Genomic DNA, 27,769 nt, shown 5'->3' on the forward strand with positions numbered 1-27,769 from the left:
CTGCACTCTGCCCGCACTCTGCCCGCACTCGGTCTGCACTCTGCCCGCACTCTGCCCGCACTCTGCCCGCACTCGGCCTGCACTCTGCCCGGACTCTGCCCGGACTCTGCCCGCACTCGGCCCGGACTCGGCCCGGACTCGGCCCGGACTCTGCCCGCACTCGGTCTGCACTCTGCCCGCACTCTGCCCGCACTCGGTCTGCACTCTGCCCGCACTCTGCCCGCACTCTGCCCGGACTCTGCCCGCACTCGGCCCACACACTGCCCACACTCGGCCCGCACTCGGCCCGCACTCGGCCCGCACTCGGCCCGCACTCGGCCCGCACTCGGCCCACGCTGCCTCTTCTCTGTCTGCACTCTGTGCTCTGCCTGCGCTCTGCCCACACTCTGCCTACAATCTGCCTGCACACTGCCCATGCTGCCTCCACTCTGTCTGCACTCTCTACCCACTCTGTCTGCACTCTCTACCCACTCTGTCTGCACTCTCTACCCACTCTGTCTGCACTCTCTATCCACTCTGCCCGCACTCTGCCCGCACTCTGCCCGCACTCTGCCCGCACTCTGCCCGGACTCGGCCCGGACTCTGCCCGCACTCGGCCCGGACTCTGCCCGCACTCTGCCCGCACTCGGCCCGGACTCTGCCCGGACTCTGCCCGGACTCTGCCCGCACTCGGCCCGCACTCGGCCCACGCTGCCTCTTCTCTGTCTGCACTCTGTGCTCTGCCTGCGCTCTGCCCACACTCTGCCTACAATCTGCCTGCACACTGCCCATGCTGCCTCCACTCTGTCTGCACTCTCTACCCACTCTGTCTGCACTCTCTACCCACTCTGTCTGCACTCTCTACCCACTCTGTCTGCACTCTCTATCCACTCTGCCCGCACTCTGCCCGCACTCTGCCCGGACTCTGCCCGGACTCTGCCCGGACTCTGCCCGGACTCTGCCCGCACTCGGCCCGCACTCGGCCCGCACTCGGTCTGCACTCTGCCCGCACTCTGCCCGCACTCTGCCCGCACTCGGACCGCACTCGGTCTGCACTCTGCCCGCACTCTGCCCGCACTCTGCCCGCACTCGGTCTGCACTCTGCCCGCACTCGGTCTGCACTCTGCCCGCACTCGGTCTGCACTCTGCCCGCACTCGGTCTGCACTCTACCCGGACTCTGCCCGCACTCGGTCTGCACTCTGCCCGCACTCTGCCCGCACTCGGTCTGCACTCTGCCCGCACTCTGCCCGCACTCTGCCCGCACTCTGCCCGGACTCTGCCCGCACTCTGCCCGCACTCTGCCCGCACTCTGCCCGCACTCGGCCCGCACTCGGTCTGCACTCTGCCCGGACTCTGCCCGCACTCGGCCCGGACTCTGCCCGGACTCTGCCCGCACTCGGTCTGCACTCTGCCCGCACTCTGCCCGCACTCTGCCCGCACTCGGCCCGGACTCTGCCCGCACTCGGTCTGCAGTCTGCCCGGACTCTGCCCGCACTCGGCCCGGACTCTGCCCGCACTCGGTCTGCACTCTGCCCGCACTCTGCCCGCACTCGGCCCGGACTCTGCCCGCACTCGGCCCGGACTCTGCCCGCACTCGGTCTGCACTCTGCCCGGACTCTGCCTGCACTCGGCCCGGACTCTGCCCGCACTCGGTCCACACTCAGCCCGCACTCGGCCCGCACACTGCCCACGCTGCCTCTTCTCTGTCTGCACTCTGTGCTCTGCCTGCGCTCTGCCCACACTCTGCCTACAATCTGCCTGCACACTGCCCATGCTGCCTCCACTCTGTCTGCACTCTCTACCCACTCTGTCTGCACTCTCAACCCACTCTGTCTGCACTCTCTACCCACTCTGTCTGCACTCTCTATCCACTCTGTCCGCGCTCTGCCTCCACTCTGCCCGTGCTCTGCCCGCGCTCTGCCCGCGCTCTGCCCGCGCTCTGCACCCAGGAGATGTTGGTTCTCCTGGAGACAGGCGGCCACCTCATCACCTTATTGCGTTGTGGCTGGAGTTAGGGTGGCCGTGGTGAACGTGCCATGAGGCGATTGCGGCACCAGATCTGGACAGCTTGGGTGAGAAGAGCATCTGTAACGCTGAAATGGCAGTAACTGTAAAATATCCAGATATAGATAGCAGCGAAATGTAGTGAAAGAAAATTCGGGCTTTTAGACATTGTGCAGTTAATAGTCAAACATTGTGCCTGTGTCTTTAAGTAACTGGGTACTGAGGGTTACTGATATAGAACTGAGCTGCCGTTCACTAATTCTGGATATCTTTCCCTCAGGTTGCTGTGGTGCTGATCTTCTTGATTTCTGTCATTCTGTACCGCACCATCATTAGTATCCTCATCTATAAGACAGGAAATACCATCGTCATGGCAACAGTGAGTATGTCGCTTCCCAGTGGCAACGTTCACAGATAAAGAAAGAAAGACTTGCATTTATATAGCACCTTTCACAACCTCAGGACATCCCAAAGCACTTCACAGCCAATGAAGTACTTTTGAAGTGTAGTCAACACAGCAGCCAATTTGCACACAGCAAGATCCCACAATGTGATAATGATCAGATAATCCGTTTTAGTGATGTTAGTTGAGGAATTAATATTGGCCAGGACACTGGGAGAACTCCCCTGTTCTTCTTCGAGATCGTGCCGTGGGATCTTTGACGTCCACCTGAGAGGGCAGGCAGGGCCTTGGTTTAACATCTCATCCGAAAGACGGCACCTCTGATAGGGCAGCACTCCCTCACGACTGAAGTGCCAGCATAGATTTTGTGCTCTGACTCAGAGGCAAGTTTGCTAACACTGAGCCACGGCTGACACCTGCAGTAAAGCTGCTTTATAACTCTTCATAAAAGACAGAAAACCCTTCCTTCCAGTGGCTCAGTGGGTAAACACACAGCCTGGTAGGAGAGGCACACATTCAAACCCTGGTCTATACTGTGTGGGCTCATCTCAAACCAGGACAGTATTTGAGGGGCCTCAGATAGATACCCTTGGGCTGGAGATGGGGACAAATCAGCCAGAGCTCCTGATCCTCATCTTTGGCTAGGGGTCCTACTGCAAATAGCATCTCTGGAGACACCAGTTGAGGAACAGGACAGTGCTCAATTGTGTTACCCACACAGTTGAACACCAACACTCACTGACTGGGCTCAGGTGAACAATAAGATTCTGGAAGTACTGCTGATATTTCCAAGTGTACCTGACATTCATCAGTCATTGGGAGAGGGAAGGACAAGAACATAGTTTTAAAAAGAAGCTCATTTCGTTAAAAAAACTATTTTGTTTGACAATATTCCCTTTTCAGGAGCTCACTAGGTGCAGTGATCTAGGTAGGTAGGTGCTCTTGCATACAGCTGGCACGGACTCGATGGACCGAATGGCCTCCTTCCGTGCTGTAACCTTTCTATGATATTATAATTCAAGGTTACTGGTGCCCCCACATTAAATAGTTTCTGATTCCCGTTTTGCTGCTGTGTGTATTCCATTGGATGGGGGAAATCTATAAATTGCCACAATCTGCTCATTTACATTTGCAATGACAGAGCAGGGCCAATCAGGGGAGGCAGGGCCAATCGGGGAGGCAGGGTGTTAACACATTTTCCCTTTACTGTCGCAACAAAAGGGTTGTTAATCAACAATAACTTCCACATGATTCGGGCACAAATGGTTATTAAACAATAAGCTTTAATATATTGACTTACAACAGTATTAATACAACTGTCTTCAGATTACATTAAATCACAAGCAAGTAATACAACCTGAATCCCGCGGACTCAAGATGATCAGACTTGGCCTCCGTAGGCTGCCTTGGGCTATGGACTTCTGACTGCTCTAACTCTCGAGAGCTCTAACCTTTGGGAGGGAGCATGCCCTATCTTTATATCAGTCGGCTGCTATGTTCCATACATAAGCATCTCTGGCCTTATCTTCTAGTCATAAGTCCTCCCACCGTGCTGACGCCACATTAGCAACTCAAAATGAGCTGTTTTGCATAATGTAACGAATAATCCCAACCTTCATTTCTGTTCTACAAGCTCTTTGTTCCTCTGAGGAATATGTAGGTCCTTAGTTATCACATCCTTTATCTGGGTGCAGGCTGCCTCATGACCTAGTGTGTCCTCATAATTCTAACTTGTTTAAGCCGTCCTTCAATGTTATCTATTCTATGGAATGTCGGCCTCATCCTCCCTGCTGTTCAGCTTGCAAGCTGTCCCAGTTCTCACAGAGATGCTGCACCATGCCCGCCCTTAGCCCTTGCCCTCTTGCTAAAATGCTTGGAGTGACACGAGCTATGGGATACTTGGCTATTCCTGGTCTTAAACCATATTCTCACACAGGGGCAAGGGCCAATCAGTGGGAGGATTAGCCCTCCGTAACTTCCTGTATTTTACATCAATATCTCCTTGTATTTAAATAAATAACTCCCTGCATGGGAAAATCAGTAACTCCCCCTAGTCTATAGTTTTTCCTAATCTGTATTGTACACTTTCCTCTCCAGGCTCCGAGGATTGCCAGTATAACTGGATCTGTGGTCAACCTCCTCTTCATCCTCCTATTGGCTCGAGTGTATACATCACTAGCCCGTTTCCTAACCAAATGGGGTAAGCTCCAGCTCAGTACACACTGCTCATTGGCATAGAGAGAGGAACCATTTCATTGATTCTCTGGGTCACTCAGTTCTATCAGATCATCATAGCATGTCGTTCCAAAACCACAGGCCCTGTAGAGGGCCATTTGTGCCGATATGTACTTTGGTGACTTCCATTGTGATCTCGGTGTTGTCAGATTTGGTGTTGCCCATAACTCGATGCAATGGGAGATTATCAGAAGTTCCGATGTGACTGTAGCTGATCCAACCCCCAGTTATAACCGACGGACTGAGATATTTGTCAACACTGGTACACATTCTGAATGCACTAGTGGTGGAACTGGTTCAGAAAATAGAAAGAAAGACTTGTATTTATAGAGCTTCTTTCATGACCTCAGGATGTCCCAAACCGCTTTACAGCCAATGAAGTACTTTTGAAGTGTAGTCACTGTTGTAATGTAGGAAATGCTGCAGACAATCGGGGCACAACAAGATCTCACAAACAACATGGGTAATGGGATAAGGATTGGTTCAGGTAGTGGTACAGGTTACTGGGGGTGGCTCAATTGTAATTCATTGCCTGCTATGTGAGAGCTGAAGCACCTCTTCTTATCCCATGTACTGAAAACAGGAAAAACATGTCTTTTCTTTATGATCTTGAAAACCCAAGGTGATCCTCAGTTAGCTATTCAATATCACTACATCCAGTCTTAGTTCAATTCTCAACTCAGCAAAGAGCTGAGGGACTGGGGTTTCTGAACAGGAAAAAATAAAAAGTGGTCAAAATGGGTCCTTACACAAGACTAGGATAGGAACATAGGAACAGGAGAAGGCCATTCAGCCCCTTGAGGCTATTCTGCCATTTAATTAGATCATGGCTGATCTGTACCTTAATTCCATTTACTCATCTTGGTTCCATATCCCTTAATACCCTTGCCTAACAAAAATCCATCGATCTCGGTTTTGAAATTTTCAATTGACCCCCAGACTCAACAGCTTTTTAGGGGAGAGAGTTCCAGATTTCCACTCCCCTTTGTGCGAAGAAGTGCTTCCTGACATCACCCCTGAACGGCCTAGCTTTAATGTTAAGGTGATGTTCCCTTGTTCTGGACTCTCCCACCAGAGGAAATAGTTTCTCTCGATCTACCCTATCAAATCCTTTAATCATCTTAAACACCTCAATTAGATCACCCCTTAATCTTCTATACTCAAGTGAATACTTGTAAACAATTTTACAACACCAAGTTATAGTCCAGCAATTTTATTTTAAATTCACAAGCTTTCGGAGATTTTCTCCTTCCTCAGGCAAATGTTTCAAGATCTCCTTGAAGCCTACGCATTTATACATATTGAACAATAATACATGGTGTTTACAGACTGCCCCTGCAACTGCCCGTTGCCAAGGCAATCACCGTGTTCAGACAGAGAGGTGTTACCTGCAGAACCTCCGAATACACATTCAACAAAAAAACAAACAGGGAAAAAAAACAGAGAAAAAAAAACACAGAGAGAGGCAGAAACATCCGGAAGGCAGAGAGAGCCAGCAAATGACCCATTATATTAAAAACAGATAACATTTGTTCGCTGGTGGGGTAACGTGTAGCGTGACATGAACCCAAGATCCCGGTTGAGGCCGTCCTCATGGGTGCGGAACTTGGCTATCAATTTCTGCTCGACGATTTTGCGTTGTCGTGTGTCTCGAAGGCCGCCTTGGAGTACGCTTACCCGAAGGTCGGTGGATGAATGTCCATGACTGCTGAAGTGTTCCCCGACTGGGAGGGAACCCTCCTGTTTGGCGATTGTTGCGCGGTGTCCGTTCATCCGTTGTCGCAGCGTCTGCATGGTCTCGCCAATGTACCATGCTCTGGGGCATCCTTTCCTGCAACGTATGAGGTAGACAACGTTGGCTGAGTCACAGGAGTATGAACCATGCACCTGGTGGGTGGTGTCATCTCGTGTGATGGTGGTACCTGTGTCGATGATCTGGCATGTCTTGCAGAGGTTACCGTGGCAGGGTTGTGTGGCGTCGTGGACGCTGTTCTCTTGAAAGCTAGGTAGTTTGCTGCGAACGATGGTCTGTTTGAGGTTGGGTGGCTGTTTAAAGGCGAGTAGTGGAGGTGTGGGGATGGCCATAGCGAGGTGTTTGTCCTCATTGATGACATGTTGAAGGCTGCGGAGAACATGGCGTAGTTTCTCCGCTCCGGGGAAGTACTGGACGACAAAGGGTACTCTGGCTCTCTCTGCCTTCCGGATGTTTCTGCCTCTCTCTGTGTTTTTTTTTCTCTGTTTTTTTTCCCTGTTTGTTTTTTTGTTGAATGTGTATTCGGAGGTTCTGCAGGTAACACCTCTCTGTCTGAACACGGTGATTGCCTTGGCAACGGGCAGTTGCAGGGGCAGTCTGTAAACACCATGTATTATTGTTCAATATGTATAAATGCGTAGGCTTCAAGGAGATCTTGAAACATTTGCCTGAGGAAGGAGAAAATCTCCGAAAGCTTGTGAATTTAAAATAAAATTGCTGGACTATAACTTGGTGTTGTAAAATTGTTTACAATTGTCAACCCCAGTCCATCACCGGCATCTCCACATCAAGTGAATACAGGCCGAGTCTATGCAACCTGTCCTCATAATTTAACCCTTTTAGCCCCGGTATCATTCTGGTGAATCTGCACTATTTCATTTGGTTAATTTCTAGAGGTATAGAATTGAAAAGCAGAGAGGTTATGATAAACTTGTATGGAACCTTGGTCAGACCACACTTGAAGTACTGTGAACAGTTCTGGTCTCCATATTATAAAAATGATGTAGAAGCACTGGAGAAGGTGCAAAAAAGATTTACTAGGACGATACCAGAACTGAGAGGTTATAACTGTCAGGAAAGACTGACCAGGCTGGGGCTCTTTTCTCTAGAAAAGAGAAGGTGAGGAGTGACCTGATAGAGGTCTTAAAAATTATGAAGATGTGCGGGGAGTCCAAAACTAATGGCCATTAATATAAGATAGTCACTAATAAATCCAACAGGGAATTCAGGAAAAATTTCTTTACCCAGAGAGTAGATAGAACGTGGAACTCGCTACCACATGGAGTGGTTGAGGCAAATATTTAAGGGGAAGCTAGACAAGTACATGAGGGAGAAAGGAACAGAAGGTTTTGCTGATAGGGTTAGATGAAGTAGGGTGAGAGGAGGCTCGTGTGGAGCATAAATACCGGCAGAGACCTGTTGGGCCGAACAATCTGTTTCTGTGCTGTAAATTCTATGTAATTCTATATAATCCGTGCTGCACCTCCCCCCCCCCCCCCCCCACAAAGGCCAATATATTCTTCCTGAGGTGCAGTGCCCAGAACTGAACGCAGGACTCCAGATGGGGTGTAACTAGAGCTTTATTGACACCTCAGTTAGATCCTCCCTTAACCTTCTGACTGATGGAGAAACCTGGAATAGAGGAATGACCTTCCCTCATTTGCATTTCATGCTCTGATTAGTGTGCGATATGATTCTTTATACTCTAATTAGTGTGCGATATGATTCTTTATACTCTGATTAGTGTGTGGTATGATTGTTTATATTCTGATGAGTGTATGATTTGGTTCTTTATTCTCTGATTAGTGTGTGATATGATTCTTTATATTCTGATTAGTGTGTGATATGATTCTTTATATTCTAATTAGTGTATGATTTGGTTCTTTATTCTCTGATTAGTGTGTGATATGATTCTTTATTCTCTGATTAGTGTGTGATATGATTCTTTATATTCTGATTAGTGTGTGATATGATTCTTTATATTCTAATTAGTGTATGATTTGGTTCTTTATTCTCTGATTAGTGTGTGATATGATTCTTTATTCTCTGATTAGTGTGTGATATGATACTTTATATTCTGATTAGTGTGTGATATGATTCTTTATATTCTGATTAGTGTGTGATATGATTCTTTATATTCTAATTAGTGTATGATTTGGTTCTTTATTCTCTGATTAGTGTGTGATATGATTCTTTATTCTCTGATTAGTGTGTGATATGATACTTTATATTCTGATTAGTGTGTGATATGATTCTTTATATTCTGATTAGTGTGTGATATGATTCTTTATATTCTAATTAGTGTATGATTTGGTTCTTTATTCTCTGATTAGTGTGTGATATGATTTTTTATATTCTGATTAGTGTGTGATATGGTTCTTTATTCTCTGATTAGTGTGTGATATGATTCTTTATATTCTGATTAGTGTGTGATATGATTCTTTATATTCTAATTAGTGTATGATTTGGTTCTTTATTCTCTGATTAGTGTGTGATATGATTGTTTATATTCTGATTAGTGTGTGATATGATTCTTTATTCTCTGATTAGTGTGTGATATGAATCTTTATATTCTGATTACTGTGTGATATGATTGTTTATATTCTAATTAGTGTATGATTTGGTTCTTTATTCTCTGATTAGTGTGTGATATGATTCTTTATTCTCTGATTAGTGTGTGATATGATTCTTTATATTCTGATTAGTGTGTGATATGATTCTTTATATTCTAATTAGTGTATGATTTGGTTCTTTATTCTCTGATTAGTGTGTGATATGATTCTTTATTCTCTGATTAGTGTGTGATATGATTCTTTATATTCTGATTAGTGTGTGATATGATTCTTTATATTCTAATTAGTGTATGATTTGGTTCTTTATTCTCTGATTAGTGTGTGATATGATTTTTTATATTCTGATTAGTGTGTGATATGGTTCTTTATTCTCTGATTAGTGTGTGATATGATTCTTTATATTCTAATTAGTGTGTGATATGATTCTTTATACTCCAATTAGTGTATGATTTGGTTCTTTATTCTCTGATTAGTGTGTGATATGATTCTTTATACACTGATTAGTGTATGATTTGGTTCTTTATTCTCTGATGAGTGTGTGATATGATTCTTTATACTCTGATTAGTGTGTGATATGATTCTTTATACTCTAATTAGTGTGCGATATGATTGTTTATATTCTGATTAGTGTGTGATATGATTCTTTATATTCTAATTAGTGTATGATTTGGTTCTTTATTCTCTGATTAGTGTGTGATATGATTCTTTATACTCTGATTAGTGTGTGATATGATTCTTTATACTCTAATTAGTGTGCGATATGATTGTTTATATTCTGATTAGTGTGTGATATGATTCTTTATTCTCTGATTAGTGTGTGATATGATTCTTTATACTCTGATTAGTGTGTGATATGATACTTTATACTCTAATTAGTGTGCGATATGATTCTTTATACTCTGATTAGTGTGCGATATGATTCTTTATACTCTAATTAGTGTGCAATATGATTCTTTATATTCTGATTAGTGTATGATATGATTCTTCATATTCTAATTAGTGTATGATGTGGTTCTTTATTCTCTGATTAGTGTGTGATATGATTGTTTATATTCTGATTAGTGTGTGATATGATTCTTTATATTCTGATTAGTGTATGATATGATTTTTTATACTCTAATTAGTGTGCGATATGATTGTTTACATTCTGATTAGTGTGTGATATGATTCTTTATATTCTAATTAGTGTATGATGTGGTTCTTTATTCTCTGATTAGTGTGTGATATGATTCTTTATACTCTGATTAGTGTGTGATATGATTCTTTATACTCTAATTAGTGTGCGATATGATTCTTTATACTCTGATTAGTGTGTGATATGTATCTTAATACTCTAATTAGTGTGCAAAATGATTCTTTATATTCTGATTAGTGTGTGATATGATTCTTTATATTCTGATCCGTGTATGATATGATTCTTTATATTCTAATTAGTGTGCGATATGATTCTTTATATTCTAATTAGTGTATGATATGATTCTTTATATTCTGATTAGTGTATGATATGATTCTTTATATTCTGATTAGTGTATGATATGATTCTTTATATTCTAATTAGTGTGCGATATGATTGTTTATATTCTGATTAGTGTGTGATATGATTCTTTATTCTCTGATTCGTGTGTGATATGATTCTTTATACCCAGATTCGTGTGTGATATGATTGTTTATATTCTGATTAGTGTGTGATATGATTCTTTATATTCTGATTAGTGTGTGATATGATTGTTTATATTCTGATTAGTGTGCGATATGATTCTTTATATTCTGATTAGTGTGTGATATGATTCTTTATATTCTGATTAGTGTATGATATGATTCTTTATACTCTAATTAGTGTGCGATATGATTGTTTATATTCTGATTAGTGTGTGATATGATTCTTTATATTCTAATTAGTGTATGATGTGGTTCTTTATTCTCTGATTAGTGTGTAATATGATTCTTAATACTCTGATTAGTGTGTGATATGATTGTTTATATTCTGATTAGTGTGTGATATGATTCTTTATATTCTGATTAGTGTGTGATATGATTGTTTATATTCTGATTAGTGTGTGATATGATTCTTTATATTCTGATTAGTGTGTGATATGATTCTTTATATTCTGATTAGTGTATGATATGATTCTTTATACTCTAATTAGTGTGCGATATGATTGTTTATATTCTGATTAGTGTGTGATATGATTCTTTATATTCTGATCAGTGTATGATATGATTCTTTATATTCTAATTAGTGTGCGATATGATTCTTTATATTCTAATTAGTGTATGATATGATTCTTTATATTCTGATTAGTGTATGATATGATTCTTTATATTCTAATTAGTGTGCGATATGATTCTTTATATTCTAATTAGTGTATGATATGATTCTTTATATTCTGATTAGTGTATGATATGATTCTTTATATTCTGATTAGTGTATGATATGATTCTTTATATTCTAATTAGTGTATGATGTGGTTCTTTATTCTCTGATTAGTGTGTGATATGATTCTTTATATTCTGATTAGTGTGCGATATGATTGTTTATATTCTGATTAGTGTGTGATATGATTCTTTATTCTCTGATTAGTGTGTGATATGATTCTTTATACCCAGATTAGTGTGTGATATGATTGTTTATATTCTGATTAGTGTGTGATATGATTCTTTATATTCTGATTAGTGTGTGATATGATTGTTTATATTCTGATTAGTGTGTGATATGATGCTTTATATTCTGATTAGTGTGTGATATGATTCTTTATATTCTGATTAGTGTATGATATGATTCTTTCTACTCTAATTAGTGTGCGATACGATTGTTTATATTCTGATTAGTGTGTGATATGATTCTTTATATTCTAATTAGTGTATGATGTGGTTCTTTATTCTCTGATTAGTGTGTAATATGATTCTTAATACTCTGATTAGTGTGTGATATGATTATTTATATTCTGATTAGTGTGTGATATGATTCTTTCCACTCTGATTAGTGTGTGATATGATTCTTTATACTCTAATTAGTGTGTGATATGATTCTTTATATTCTGATCAGTGTGTGATATGATTCTTTATTCTCTGATTAGTGTGTGATATGATTCTTTATACTCTGATTAGTGTGTGATATGATTCTTTATACCCAGATTAGTGTGTGATATGATTCTTTATACTCTGATTAGTGTCTGATATGATTGTTTATACTCTGATTAATGTAGGATATGATTCTTTATATTCTGATTAATGTGTGATATGATTTTTTATATTCTGATTAGTGTGTGATATGATTGTTTATACTCTGATTAGTGTGTGATATGATTCTTTATACTCTGATTAGTGTGTGATATGATTGTTTATACTCTGATTAATGTGGGATATGATTCTTTATATTCTGATTAGTGTGTGATATTATTCTTTATATTCTGATTAGTGGATGATATGATTCTTTATATTCTAATTAGTGTATGATTTAGTTCTTTATTCTCTGATTAGTGTGTGATATGATTCTTTATACTCTGATTAGTGTATGATTTGGTTCTTTATTCTCTGATTAGTGTGTGATATGATTCTTTATACTCTGATTAGTGTGTGATATGATTCTTTATACTCTAATTAGTGTGCGATATGATTGTTCATATTCTGATTACTGTGTGATATGATTCTTTATACTCTGATTAGTGTGTGATATGATTCTTTATACTCTAATTAGTGTGCGATATGATTGTTTATATTCTGATTAGTGTGTGATATGATTCTTTATATTCTGATTAATGTGTGATATGATTCTTTATATTCTGATTAGTGTGTGATATGATTGTTTATATTCTGATTAGTGTGTGATATGATTCTTTATATTCTGATTAGTGTATGATATGATTCTTTATACTCTAATTAGTGTGCGATATGTATCTTAATACTCTAATTAGTGTGCAAAATGATTCTTTATATTCTGATTAGTGTGTGATATGATTCTTTATATTCTGATCAGTGTATGATATGATTCTTTATATTCTAATTAGTGTGCGATATGATTCTTTATATTCTAATTAGTGTATGATATGATTCTTTATATTCTGATTAGTGTATGATATGATTCTTTATATTCTGATTAGTGTATGATATGATTCTTTATATTCTAATTAGTGTGCGATATGATTGTTTATATTCTGATTAGTGTGTGATATGATTCTTTATTCTCTGATTCGTGTGTGATATGATTCTTTATACCCAGATTAGTGTGTGATATGATTGTTTATATTCTGATTAGTGTGTGATATGATTCTTTATATTCTGATTAGTGTGTGATATGATTGTTTATATTCTGATTAGTGTGTGATATGATTCTTTATATTCTGATTAGTGTGTGATATGATTCTTTATATTCTGATTAGTGTATGATATGATTCTTTATACTCTAATTAGTGTGCGATATGATTGTTTATATTCTGATTAGTGTGTGATATGATTCTTTATATTCTAATTAGTGTATGATGTGGTTCTTTATTCTCTGATTAGTGTGTAATATGATTCTTAATACTCTGATTAGTGTGTGATAAGATTATTCATATTTTGATTAGTGTGTGATATGATTCTTTCCACTCTGATTAGTGTGTGATGTGATTCTTTATACTCTAATTAGTGTGTGATATGATTCTTTATATTCTGATTAGTGTGTGATATGATTCTTTATTCTCTGATTAGTGTGTGATATGATTCTTTATACTCTGATTAGTGTGTGATATGATTCTTTATACTCTGATTAGTGTTTGATATGATTCTTTATACCCAGATTAGTGTGTGATATGATTCTTTATATTCTGATTAGTGTCTGATATGATTGTTTATACTCTGATTAATGTGGGATATGATTCTTTATATTCTGATTAATGTGTGATATGATTCTTTATATTCTGATTAGTGTGTGATATGATTGTTTATACTCTGATTGGTGTGTGATATGATTCTTTATACTCTGATTAGTGTGTGATATGATTGTTTATACTCTGATTAATGTCGGATATGATTCTTTATATTCTGATTAGTGTGTGATATTATTCTTTATATTCTGATTAGTGTGTGATATTATTCTTTATATTCTGATTAGCATGCCATATGATTTTTTATACTCTGATTAATGTGTGATATTATTCTTTATATTCTGATTAGTGTATGATAAGATTTTTTATACCCTGAATAGTGTGCGATATGATTCTTTATACTCTGATTAGTGTATGATATGATTGTTTATACTCTGATTAATGTGCGATATGATTCTTTATATTCTGATTAGTGTGTGATATGATTGTTTATACTCTGATTAGTGTGTGATAAGATTCTTTATATTCTGATTAGTGTGTGATATGATTGTTTATATTCTGATTAGTGTGTGATATGATTGTTTATATTCTGATTAATGTGCGATATGATTCTTTATATTCTGATAGTGTGTGATATTATTCTTTATATTCTGATTAGTGTGTGACATGATTCTTTATATTCTGATCAGTGCATGATAAGATTGTTTATACCCTGAATAGTGTGCGATATGATTCTTTATACTCTGATTAGTGTGTGATCTGATTGTTTATACTCTGATCAATGTGCGATATGATTCTTTATACTCTGATTAGTGTGTGATATGATTCTTTATACTCTGATTAGTGTGTGATATGATTCTTTATATTCTGATTAGTGTGTGATATGATTCTTTATACTCTGATTAGTTTGTGATATGATTCTTTATACTCTGATTAGTGTGCGATATAATTCTTTATATTCTGATAAGTGTGTGATATGATTCTTTATACTCTGATTAGTGTGTGATATAATTCTTTATATTCTGATTAGTGTGTGATATGATTCTTTATACTCTGATTAGTGTGTGATATGATTCTTTATATTCTGATTAGTGTGTGATATGATTCTTTATACTCTGATTAATGTGCGATATGATTCTTTATATTCTGATTAATGTGCGATATGATTCTTTATACTCTGATTAGTGTGCGATATGATTCTTTATATTCTGATTAGTGTGTGATATGATTCTTTATACTCTGATTCGTGTGTGATATGATTCTTTATATTCTTATTAGTGTGTGATATGATTCTTTATACTCTGATTAGTGTGTGATATGATTCTTTATATTCTGATTCGTGTGTGATATGATTCTTTATACTCTGATTCGTGTGTGATAAGATTATTTTTACTCTGATTAATGTGCGATATGATTCTTTATAATCTGATTAGTGTGTGATATGATTCTTTATACTCTGATTAGTGTGTGATATGATTCTTTATACTCTGATTAGTGTGTGATGTGGTTCTTTATTCTCTGATTAGTGTGTGATATGATTATTTATACTCTGATTAGTGTGTGATATGATAATTTATATTCTGATTAGTGTGTGATATGATTCTTTATATTCTGATTAGTGTGTGATATGATTGTTTATACTCTGATTAATGTGCGATATGATTCTTTATATTCTGATTAGTGTGCGATATTATTCTTTATATTCTGATTAGTGTATGATATGATTCTTTATATTCTAATTAGTGTGCGATATGATTCTTTATATTCTAATTAGTGTATGATATGATTCTTTATATTCTGATTAGTGTATGATATGATTCTTTATATTCTGATTAGTGTGTGATATGATTCTTTATATTCTGATTAGTGTGTGATGTGATTCTTTATACTCTGATTAGTGTGTGATATGATTCTTTATATTCTGATTAGTGTGTGATATGATTCTTTATATTCTGATTAGTGTGTGATATGATTCTTTATATTCTGATTAGTGTGTGATATGATTCTTTCTATTCTGATTAGTGTATGATATGATTCTTTATACTCTAATTTGTGTGCGATATGATTGTTTATATTCTGATTAGTGTGTGATATGATTCTTTATATTCTAATTAGTGTATGATGTGGTTCTTTATTCTCTGATGAGTGTGTGATATGATTCTTTATACTCTGATTAGTGTGTGATATGATAATTTATATTCTGATTAGTGTGTGATATGATTCTTTATATTCTGATTAGTGTGTGATATGATTTTTCATACTCTGATTAGTGTGTGATATGATTCTTTATATTCTGATTAGTGTGTGATATGATTCTTTATATTCTGATTAGTGTGTGATATGATTCTTTATACTCTGATTAGTGTGTGATATGATTCTTTATATTCTGATTAGTGTGTGATATGATTCTTTATACTCTGATTAGTGTGTGATATGATTCTTTATACTCTGATTAGTGTGTGATATGATTCTTTATACTCTGATTGGTGTGTGATATAATTCTTTATACTCTGATTAGTGTGTGATATGATTCTTTATACTCTGATTGGTGTGTGATATAATTCTTTATATTCTGATTCGTGTGTGATATGATTCTTTATACTCTGATTAGTGTGTGATATGATTCTTTATATTCTGATTAGTGTGTGATATGATTCTTTATATTCCAGTTAGTGTATGATGTGGTTCTTTATTCTCTGATTAGTGTGTGATATGATTCTTTATACTCTGATTAGTGTGTGATATGATTATTTATATTCTGATTAGTGTGTGATATGATTCTTCATATTCTGATTAGTGTGCGATATGATTGTTTATATTCTGATTAGTGTGTGATATGATTCTTTATATTCTAATTAGTGTATGATGTGGTTCTTTATTCTCTGATTAGTGTGTGATATGATTCTTTATACTCTGATTCGTGGGTGATATGATTATTTATATTCTGATTAGTGTATGATATGATTCTTTATATTCTGATTAGTGTGTGATATGATTCTTTATATTCTGATTAGTGTATGATATGATTCTTTATACTCTAATTAGTGTGCGATATGATTGTTTATATTCTGATTAGTGTGTGATATGATTCTTTATATTCTAATTAGTGTATGATGTGGTTCTTTATTCTCTGATTAGTGTGTGATATGATTCTTTATATTCTGATTGGTGTGTGATATGATTCTTTATTCTCTGATTAGTGTGTGATATGATTCTTTATACTCTGATTCGTGTGTGATATGATTCTTTATACTCTGATTCGTGTGTGATATGATTCTTTATACCCAGATTAGTGTGTGATATGATTCTTTATACTCTGATTAGTGTCTGATATGATTGTTTATACTCTGATTAATGTGGGATATGATTCTTTATATTCTGATTAATGTGTGATATGATTCTTTATTTTCTGATTAGTGTGTGATATGATTGTTTGTACTCTGATTAGTGTGTGATATGATTCTTTATCCTCTGATTAGTGTGTGAGATGATTGTTTATACTCTGATTAATGTGGGATATGATTCTTTATATTCTGATTAGTGTGTGATATTATTCTTTATATTCTGATTAGTGTGTGATATTATTCTTTATATTCTGATTAGCATGCAATATGATTCTTTATACTCTGATTAATGTGTGATATTATTCTTTATATTCTGATTAGTGTATGATAAGATTTTTTATACCCTGAATAGTGTGCGATATGATTCTTTATACTCTGATTAGTGTGTGATATGATTGTTTATACTCTGATTAATGTGCGATATGATTCTTTATATTCTGATTAGTGTGTGATATGTTTGTTTATGCTCTGATTAGTGTGTGATATGATTCTTTATATTCTGATTAGTGTGTGATATGATTGTTTATATTCTGATTAGTGTGTGATATGATTGTTGAAATTCTGATTAATGTGCGATATGATTCTTTATATTCTGATTAGTGTGTGATATTATTCTTTATATTCTGATTAGTGTGTGATATGATTCTTTATATTCTGATTAGTGTGTGATATGATTCTTTATACTCTGATTAGTGTGTGATATGATTCTTTATATTCTGATTAGTGTGTGATATGATTCTTTATACTCTGATTAATGTGCGATATGATTCTTTATATTCTGATTAATGTGCGATATGATTCTTTATACTCTGATTAGTGTGCGATATGATTCTTTATATTCTGATTAATGTGCGATATGATTCTTTATACTCTGATTAGTGTGCGATATGATTCTTTATATTCTGATTCGTGTGTGATAAGATTCTTTTTACTCTGATTAATGTGCGATATGATTCTTTATATTCTGATTAGTGTGTGATATGATTCTTTATACTCTGATTAGTGTGTGATATGATTCTTTATACTCTGATTAGTGTGTGATATGATTGTTTATACTCTGATTAATGTGCGATATGATTCTTTATATTCTGATTAATGTGTGATATGATTGTTTATACTCTGATTAGTGTGTGATATGATTCTTTATATTCTGATTAGTGTGTGATATGATTGTTTATATTCTGATTAGTGTGTGATATGATTGTTTATACTCTGATTAATGTGCGATATGAATCTTTATATTCTGATTAGTGTGTGATATTATTCATTATATTCTGATTAGTGCATGATATGATTCTTTATATTCTAATTAGTGTGCGATATGATTCTTTATATTCTAATTAGTGTGTGATATGATTCTTTATACTCTGATTAGTGTGTGATATGATTCTTTATATTCTGATTAATGTGTGATATGATTCTTTATACTCTGATTAGTATGTGATATGATTCTTTATACTCTGATTAGTGTGTGATATGATTCTTTATACTCTGATTGGTGTGTGATATAATTCTTTATACTCTGATTAGTGTGTGATATGATTCTTTGTACTCTGATTGGTGTGTGATATGATTCTTTATATTCTAATTAGTGTATGATGTGGTTCTTTATTCTCTGATTAGTGTGTGATATGATTCTTCATACTCTGATTAGTGTGTGATATGATTCTTTATATTCTGATTAGTGTGTGATATGATTCTTTATATTCTAATTAGTGTATGATGTGGTTCTTTATTCTCTGATTAGTGTGTGATATGATTCTTTATACTCTGATTAGTGTGTGATATGATTATTTATATTCTGATTAGTGTGTGATATGATTATTTATATTCTGATTAGTGTGTGATATGATTCTTTATACTCTGATTAGTGTTTGATATGATTCTTTATATTCTGATTAGTGTGCGATATGATTCTTTATATTCTGATTAGTGTGCGATATGATTGTTTATATTCTGATTAGTGTGTGATATGATTCTTTATATTCTAATTAGTGTATGATGTGGTTCTTTATTCTCTGATTAGTGTGTGATATGATTCTTTATACTCTGATTAGTGTGTGATATGATTATTTATATTCTGATTGGTGTATGATGTGGTTCTTTATTCGCTGATTCGTGTGTGATATGATTCTTTATACTCTGATTAGTGTGTGATATGATTATTTATATTCTGATTAGTGTGTGATATAATTCTTTATATTCTGATTAGTGTGCGATATGATTCTTTATACTCTGATTAGTGTGTGATATGATTCTTTATATTCTGATTAGTGTGTGATATGATTCTTTATACTCTGATTAGTGTGTGATATGATTCTTTATACTCTGATTAGTTTGTGATATGATTCTTTATATTCTGATTCGTGTGTGATATGATTGTTTATACTCTGATTCGTGTGTGATATGATTCTTTATACTCTGATTAGTTTGTGATATGATTCTTTATATTCTGATTAGTGTGTGATATGATTGTTTATACTCTGATGAGTGTGTGATATGATTCTTTATATTCTGATTAGTGTGTGATATGATTCTTTATATTCTAATTAGTGTATGATGTGGTTCTTTATTCTCTGATTAGTGTGTGATATGATTCTTTATACTCTGATTAGTGTGTGATATGATTATTTATATTCTGATTAGTGTGTGATATGATTCTTTATATTCTGATTAGTGTGATATGATTCTTTATATTCTAATTAGTGTATGATGTGGTTCTTTATTCTCTGATTAGTGTGTGATATGATTCTTTATACTCTGATTCGTGTGTGATATGATTATTTATATTCTGATTAGTGTGTGATATGATTCTTTATATTCTGATCAGTGTGTGATATGATTCTTGATACTCTGATTAGTGTGTGATATGATTCTATATATTCTGATTAGTGTGCGATATGATTCTTTATATTCTGATTAGTGTGCGATATGATTGTTTATATTCTGATTAGTGTGTGATATGATTCTTTATATTCTAATTAGTGTGCGATATGATTCTTTATACTCTGATTAGTGTGTGATATGATTCTTTATTCTCTGATTAGTGTATGATATGATTCTTTATACTCTAATTAGTGTGCGATATGATTGTTTATATTCTGATTAGTCTGTGATATGATTCTTTATATTCTAATTAGTGTATGATGTGGTTCTTTATTCTCTGATTCGTGTGTAATATGATTCTTTATACTCTGATTAGTGTGTGATATGATTATTTATATTCTGATTAGTGTGTGATATGATTCTTTATATTCTGATCAGTGTGTGATATGATTCTTGATACTCTGATTAGTGTGTGATATGATTCTATATATTCTGATTAGTGTGCGATATGATTCTTTATATTCTGATTAGTGTGCGATATGATTGTTTATATTCTGATTAGTGTGTGATATGATTCTTTATATTCTAATTAGTGTGCAATATGATTCTTTATACTCTGATTAGTGTGTGATATGATTCTTTATTCTCTGATTAGTGTATGATATGATTCTTTATACTCTAATTAGTGTGCGATATGATTGTTTATATTCTGATTAGTGTGTGATATGATTCTTTATATTCTAATTAGTGTATGATGTGGTTCTTTATTCTCTGATTCGTGTGTAATATGATTCTTTATACTCTGATTAGTGTGTGATATGATTATTTATATTCTGATTAGTGTGTGATATGATTCTTTATTTTCTGATTAGTGTGTGATATGATTGTTTGTACTCTGATTAGTGTGTGATATGATTCTTTATCCTCTGATTAGTGTGTGAGATGATTGTTTATACTCTGATTAATGTGGGATATGATTCTTTATATTCTGATTAGTGTGTGATATTATTCTTTATATTCTGATTAGTGTGTGATATTATTCTTTATATTCTGATTAGCATGCAATATGATTCTTTATACTCTGATTAATGTGTGATATTATTCTTTATATTCTGATTAGTGTATGATAAGATTTTTTATACCCTGAATAGTGTGCGATATGATTCTTTATACTCTGATTAGTGTGTGATATGATTGTTTATACTCTGATTAATGTGCGATATGATTCTTTATATTCTGATTAGTGTGTGATATGTTTGTTTATGCTCTGATTAGTGTGTGATATGATTCTTTATATTCTGATTAGTGTGTGATATGATTGTTTATATTCTGATTAGTGTGTGATATGATTGTTGAAATTCTGATTAATGTGCGATATGATTCTTTATATTCTGATTAGTGTGTGATATTATTCTTTATATTCTGATTAGTGTGTGATATGATTCTTTATATTCTGATTAGTGTGTGATATGATTCTTTATACTCTGATTAGTGTGTGATATGATTCTTTATATTCTGATTAGTGTGTGATATGATTCTTTATACTCTGATTAATGTGCGATATGATTCTTTATATTCTGATTAATGTGCGATATGATTCTTTATACTCTGATTAGTGTGCGATATGATTCTTTATATTCTGATTAATGTGCGATATGATTCTTTATACTCTGATTAGTGTGCGATATGATTCTTTATATTCTGATTCGTGTGTGATAAGATTCTTTTTACTCTGATTAATGTGCGATATGATTCTTTATATTCTGATTAGTGTGTGATATGATTCTTTATACTCTGATTAGTGTGTGATATGATTCTTTATACTCTGATTAGTGTGTGATATGATTGTTTATACTCTGATTAATGTGCGATATGATTCTTTATATTCTGATTAATGTGTGATATGATTGTTTATACTCTGATTAGTGTGTGATATGATTCTTTATATTCTGATTAGTGTGTGATATGATTGTTTATATTCTGATTAGTGTGTGATATGATTGTTTATACTCTGATTAATGTGCGATATGAATCTTTATATTCTGATTAGTGTGTGATATTATTCATTATATTCTGATTAGTGCATGATATGATTCTTTATATTCTAATTAGTGTGCGATATGATTCTTTATATTCTAATTAGTGTATGATATGATTGTTTATATTCTGATTAGTGTGTGATATGATTCTTTATACTCTAATTAGTGTGCGATATGATTGTTTATATTCTGATTAGTGTGTGATATGATTCTTTATATTCTAATTAGTGTATGATGTGGTTCTTTATTCTCTGATTAGTGTGTGATATGATTCTTTATACTCTGATTAGTGTGTGATATGATTATTTATATTCTGATTAGTGTGTGATATGATTCTTTATATTCTGATTAGTGTGTGATATGATTCTTTATACTCTGATTAGTGTGTGATATGATTCTTTACATTCTGATTGGTGTGCGATATGATTCTTTATATTCTGATTAGTGTGTGATATGATTCTTTATACTCTGATTAGTGTGTGATATGATTCTTTATATTCTGATTAATGTGTGATATGATTCTTTATACTCTGATTAGTATGTGATATGATTCTTTATACTCTGATTAGTGTGTGATATGATTCTTTATACTCTGATTGGTGTGTGATATAATTCTTTATACTCTGATTAGTGTGTGATATGATTCTTTGTACTCTGATTGGTGTGTGATATGATTCTTTATATTCTAATTAGTGTATGATGTGGTTCTTTATTCTCTGATTAGTGTGTGATATGATTCTTCATACTCTGATTAGTGTGTGATATGATTCTTTATATTCTGATTAGTGTGTGATATGATTCTTTATATTCTAATTAGTGTATGATGTGGTTCTTTATTCTCTGATTAGTGTGTGATATGATTCTTTATACTCTGATTAGTGTGTGATATGATTATTTATATTCTGATTAGTGTGAGATATGATTATTTATATTCTGATTAGTGTGTGATATGATTCTTTATACTCTGATTAGTGTGTGATATGATTCTTTATATTCTGATTAGTGTGCGATATGATTCTTTATATTCTGATTAGTGTGCGATATGATTGTTTATATTCTGATTAGTGTGTGATATGATTCTTTATATTCTAATTAGTGTATGATGTGGTTCTTTATTCTCTGATTAGTGTGTGATATGATTCTTTATACTCTGATTAGTGTGTGATATGATTATTTATATTCTGATTGGTGTATGATGTGGTTCTTTATTCGCTGATTAGTGTGTGATATGATTCTTTATACTCTGATTAGTGTGTGATATGATTATTTATATTCTGATTAGTGTGTGATATAATTCTTTATATTCTGATTAGTGTGCGATATGATTCTTTATACTCTGATTAGTGTGTGATATGATTCTTTATATTCTGATTAGTGTGTGATATGATTCTTTATACTCTGATTAGTGTGTGATATGATTCTTTATACTCTGATTAGTTTGTGATATGATTCTTTATATTCTGATTCGTGTGTGATATGATTGTTTATACTCTGATTCGTGTGTGATATGATTCTTTATACTCTGATTAGTTTGTGATATGATTCTTTATATTCTGATTAGTGTGTGATATGATTGTTTATACTCTGATGAGTGTGTGATATGATTCTTTATATTCTGATTAGTGTGTGATATGATTCTTTATATTCTAATTAGTGTATGATGTGGTTCTTTATTCTCTGATTAGTGTGTGATATGATTCTTTATACTCTGATTAGTGTGTGATATGATTATTTATATTCTGATTAGTGTGTGATATGATTCTTTATATTCTGATTAGTGTGATATGATTCTTTATATTCTAATTAGTGTATGATGTGGTTCTTTATTCTCTGATTAGTGTGTGATATGATTCTTTATACTCTGATTCGTGTGTGATATGATTATTTATATTCTGATTAGTGTGTGATATGATTCTTTATATTCTGATCAGTGTGTGATATGATTCTTGATACTCTGATTAGTGTGTGATATGATTCTATATATTCTGATTAGTGTGCGATATGATTCTTTATATTCTGATTAGTGTGCGATATGATTGTTTATATTCTGATTAGTGTGTGATATGATTCTTTATATTCTAATTAGTGTGCGATATGATTCTTTATACTCTGATTAGTGTGTGATATGATTCTTTATTCTCTGATTAGTGTATGATATGATTCTTTATACTCTAATTAGTGTGCGATATGATTGTTTATATTCTGATTAGTCTGTGATATGATTCTTTATATTCTAATTAGTGTATGATGTGGTTCTTTATTCTCTGATTCGTGTGTAATATGATTCTTTATACTCTGATTAGTGTGTGATATGATTATTTATATTCTGATTAGTGTGTGATATGATTCTTTATATTCTGATCAGTGTGTGATATGATTCTTGATACTCTGATTAGTGTGTGATATGATTCTATATATTCTGATTAGTGTGCGATATGATTCTTTATATTCTGATTAGTGTGCGATATGATTGTTTATATTCTGATTAGTGTGTGATATGATTCTTTATATTCTAATTAGTGTGCGATATGATTCTTTATACTCTGATTAGTGTGTGATATGATTCTTTATTCTCTGATTAGTGTATGATATGATTCTTTATACTCTAATTAGTGTGCGATATGATTGTTTATATTCTGATTAGTGTGTGATATGATTCTTTATATTCTAATTAGTGTATGATGTGGTTCTTTATTCTCTGATTCGTGTGTAATATGATTCTTTATACTCTGATTAGTGTGTGATATGATTATTTATATTCTGATTAGTGTGTGATATGATTCTTTCCACTCTGATTAGTGTGTGATATGATTGTTTATACTCTAATTAGTGTGTGATATGATTCTTTATATTCTGATCAGTGTGTGATATGATTGTTTATTCTCTGATTAGTGTGTGATATGATTCTTTATACTCTGATTAGTGTGTGATATGATTCTTTATACTCTGATTAGTGTGTGATATGATTCTTTCTACCCAGATTAGTGTGTGATATGATTCTTTATACTCTGATTAGTGTCTGATATGATTGTTTACACTCTGATTAATGTGGGATATGATTCTTTATATTCTGATTAATGTGTGTTATGATTCTTTATATTCTGATTCGTGTGTGATATGATTGTTTATACTCTGATTAGTGTGTGATATGATTCTTTATACTCTGATTAGTGTGTGATATGATTGTTTATACTCTGATTAGTGTGTGATATGATTCTTTATATTCTGATTAGTGTGTGATATGATTCTTTATATTCTGATTAGTGTGTGATATGATTCTTTATATTCTGATTGGTGTGTGATATGATTCTTTATACTCTGATTAGTTTGTGATATGATTCTTTATATTCTGATTCGTGTGTGATATGATTGTTTATACTCTGATTCGTGTGTGATATGATTCTTTATACTCTGATTAGTTTGTGATATGATTCTTTATATTCTGATTAGTGTGTGATATGATTGTTTATACTCTGATGAGTGTGTGATATGATTCTTTATATTCTGATTAGTGTGTGATATGATTCTTTGTATTCTGATTAGTGTGTGATATGATTCTTTATATTCTAATTAGTGTATGATGTGGTTCTTTATTCTCTGATTAGTGTGTGATATGATTCTTTATACTCTGATTAGTGTGTGATATGATTATTTATATTCTGATTCGTGTGTGATATGATTCTTTATATTCTGATTAGCATGCAATATGATTCTTTATACTCTGATTAATGTGTGATATTATTCTTTATGTTCTGATTAGTGTTTGATATGATTGTTTATATTCTAATTAGTGTGCGATATGATTCTTTATATTCTAATTAGTGTATGATATGATTCTTTATATTCTGATTCGTGTATGATATGATTCTTTATATTCTAATTAGTGTATGATGTGGTTCTTTATTCTCTGATGAGTGTGTGATATGATTCTTTATACTCTGATTAGTGTGTGATATGATTATTTATATTCTGATTGGTGTATGATGTGGTTCTTTATTCGCTGATTAGTGTGTGATATGATTATTATACTCTGATTAGTGTGTGATATGATTATTTATATTCTGATTAGTGTGTGATATAATTCTTTATATTCTGATTAGTGTGCGATATGATTCTTTATACTCTGATTAGTGTGTGATATGATTCTTTATATTCTGATTAGTGTGTGATATGATTCTTTATACTCTGATTAGTGTGTGATATGATTCTTTATATTCTGATTAGTGTGTGATATGATTCTTTATATTCTGATTAGTGTGTGATATGATTCTTTATATTCTGATTGGTGTGTGATATGATTCTTTATACTCTGATTAGTTTGTGATATGATTCTTTATATTCTGATTCGTGTGTGATATGATTGTTTATACTCTGATTCGTGTGTGATATGATTCTTTATACTCTGATTAGTTTGTGATATGATTCTTTATATTCTGATTAGTGTGTGATATGATTGTTTATACTCTGATGAGTGTGTGATATGATTCTTTATATTCTGATTAGTGTGTGATATGATTCTTTATATTCTGATTAGTGTGTGATATGATTCTTTATATTCTAATTAGTGTATGATGTGGTTCTTTATTCTCTGATTAGTGTGTGATATGATTCTTTATACTCTGATTAGTGTGTGATATGATTATTTATATTCTGATTCGTGTGTGATATGATTCTTTATATTCTGATTAGTGTGTGATATGATTCTTTATACTCTGATTAGTGTGTGATATGATTCTATATATTCTGATTAGTGTGCGATATGATTCTTTATATTCTGATTAGTGTGCGATATGATTGTTTATATTCTGATTAGTGTGTGATATGATTCTTTATATTCTAATTAGTGTATGATGTGGTTCTTTATTCTCTGATTAGTGTGTGATATGATTATTTATACTCTGATTAGTGTGTGATATGATTATTTATATTCTGATTAGTGTATGATATGATTCTTTATATTCTGATTAGTGTGGGATATGATTCTTTATATTCTGATTAGTGTATGATATGATTCTTTATACTCTAATTAGTGTGCGATATGATTGTTTATATTCTGATTAGTGTGTGATATGATTCTTTCCACTCTGATTAGTGTGTGATATGATTCTTTATACTCTAATTAGTGTGTGATATGATTCTTTATATTCTGATTAGTGTGTGATATAATTGTTTATTCTCTGATTAGTGTGTGATATGATTCTTTATACTCTGATTAGTGTGTGATATGATTCTTTATACTCTGATTAGTGTGTGATATGATTCTTTCTACCCAGATTAGTGTGTGATATGATTCTTTATACTCTGATTAGTGTCTGATATGATTGTTTACACTCTGATTAATGTGGGATATGATTCTTTATATTCTGATTAATGTGTGATATGTTTCTTTATATTCTGATTAGTGTGTGATATGATTGTTTATACTCTGATTAGTGTGTGATATGATTCTTTATACTCTGATTAGTGTGTGATATGATTGTTTATACTCTGATTAATGTGGGATATGATTCTTTATATTCTGATTAGTGTGTGATATTATTCTTTATATTCTGATTAGTGTGTGATATTATTCTTTATATTCTGATTAGCATGCAATATGATTCTTTATACTCTGATTAATGTGTGATATTATTCTTTATGTTCTGATTAGTGTGTGATATGATTGTTTATATTCTAATTAGTGTGCGATATGATTCTTTATATTCTAATTAGTGTATGATATGATTCTTTATATTCTGATTCGTGTATGATATGATTCTTTATATTTTGATTAGTGTATGATATGATTCTTTATATTCTGATTCGTG

General features: G+C 34.0%; 1 protein-coding gene across 3 annotated transcripts in view; it reads left to right on the forward strand.

The window, feature by feature from the left end:
- Positions 1–27,769, forward strand: part of LOC137331673 (anoctamin-7-like) — a 233,687-nt gene that overhangs the window by 80,387 nt on the left and 125,531 nt on the right. For all 3 annotated transcript variants that reach the window (XM_067995621.1, XM_067995623.1, XM_067995622.1), the window contains 2 exons: positions 2,265–2,363; positions 4,485–4,587. In XM_067995621.1, the coding sequence (XP_067851722.1) occupies positions 2,265–2,363; positions 4,485–4,587 (202 nt within the window). The remainder of the gene's footprint in view (positions 1–2,264; positions 2,364–4,484; positions 4,588–27,769) is intronic.

The sequence above is a fragment of the Heptranchias perlo genome, chromosome 13 (assembly GCF_035084215.1).
Source record: "Heptranchias perlo isolate sHepPer1 chromosome 13, sHepPer1.hap1, whole genome shotgun sequence".
Taxonomy (NCBI): Eukaryota; Metazoa; Chordata; class Chondrichthyes; order Hexanchiformes; family Hexanchidae; genus Heptranchias; species Heptranchias perlo.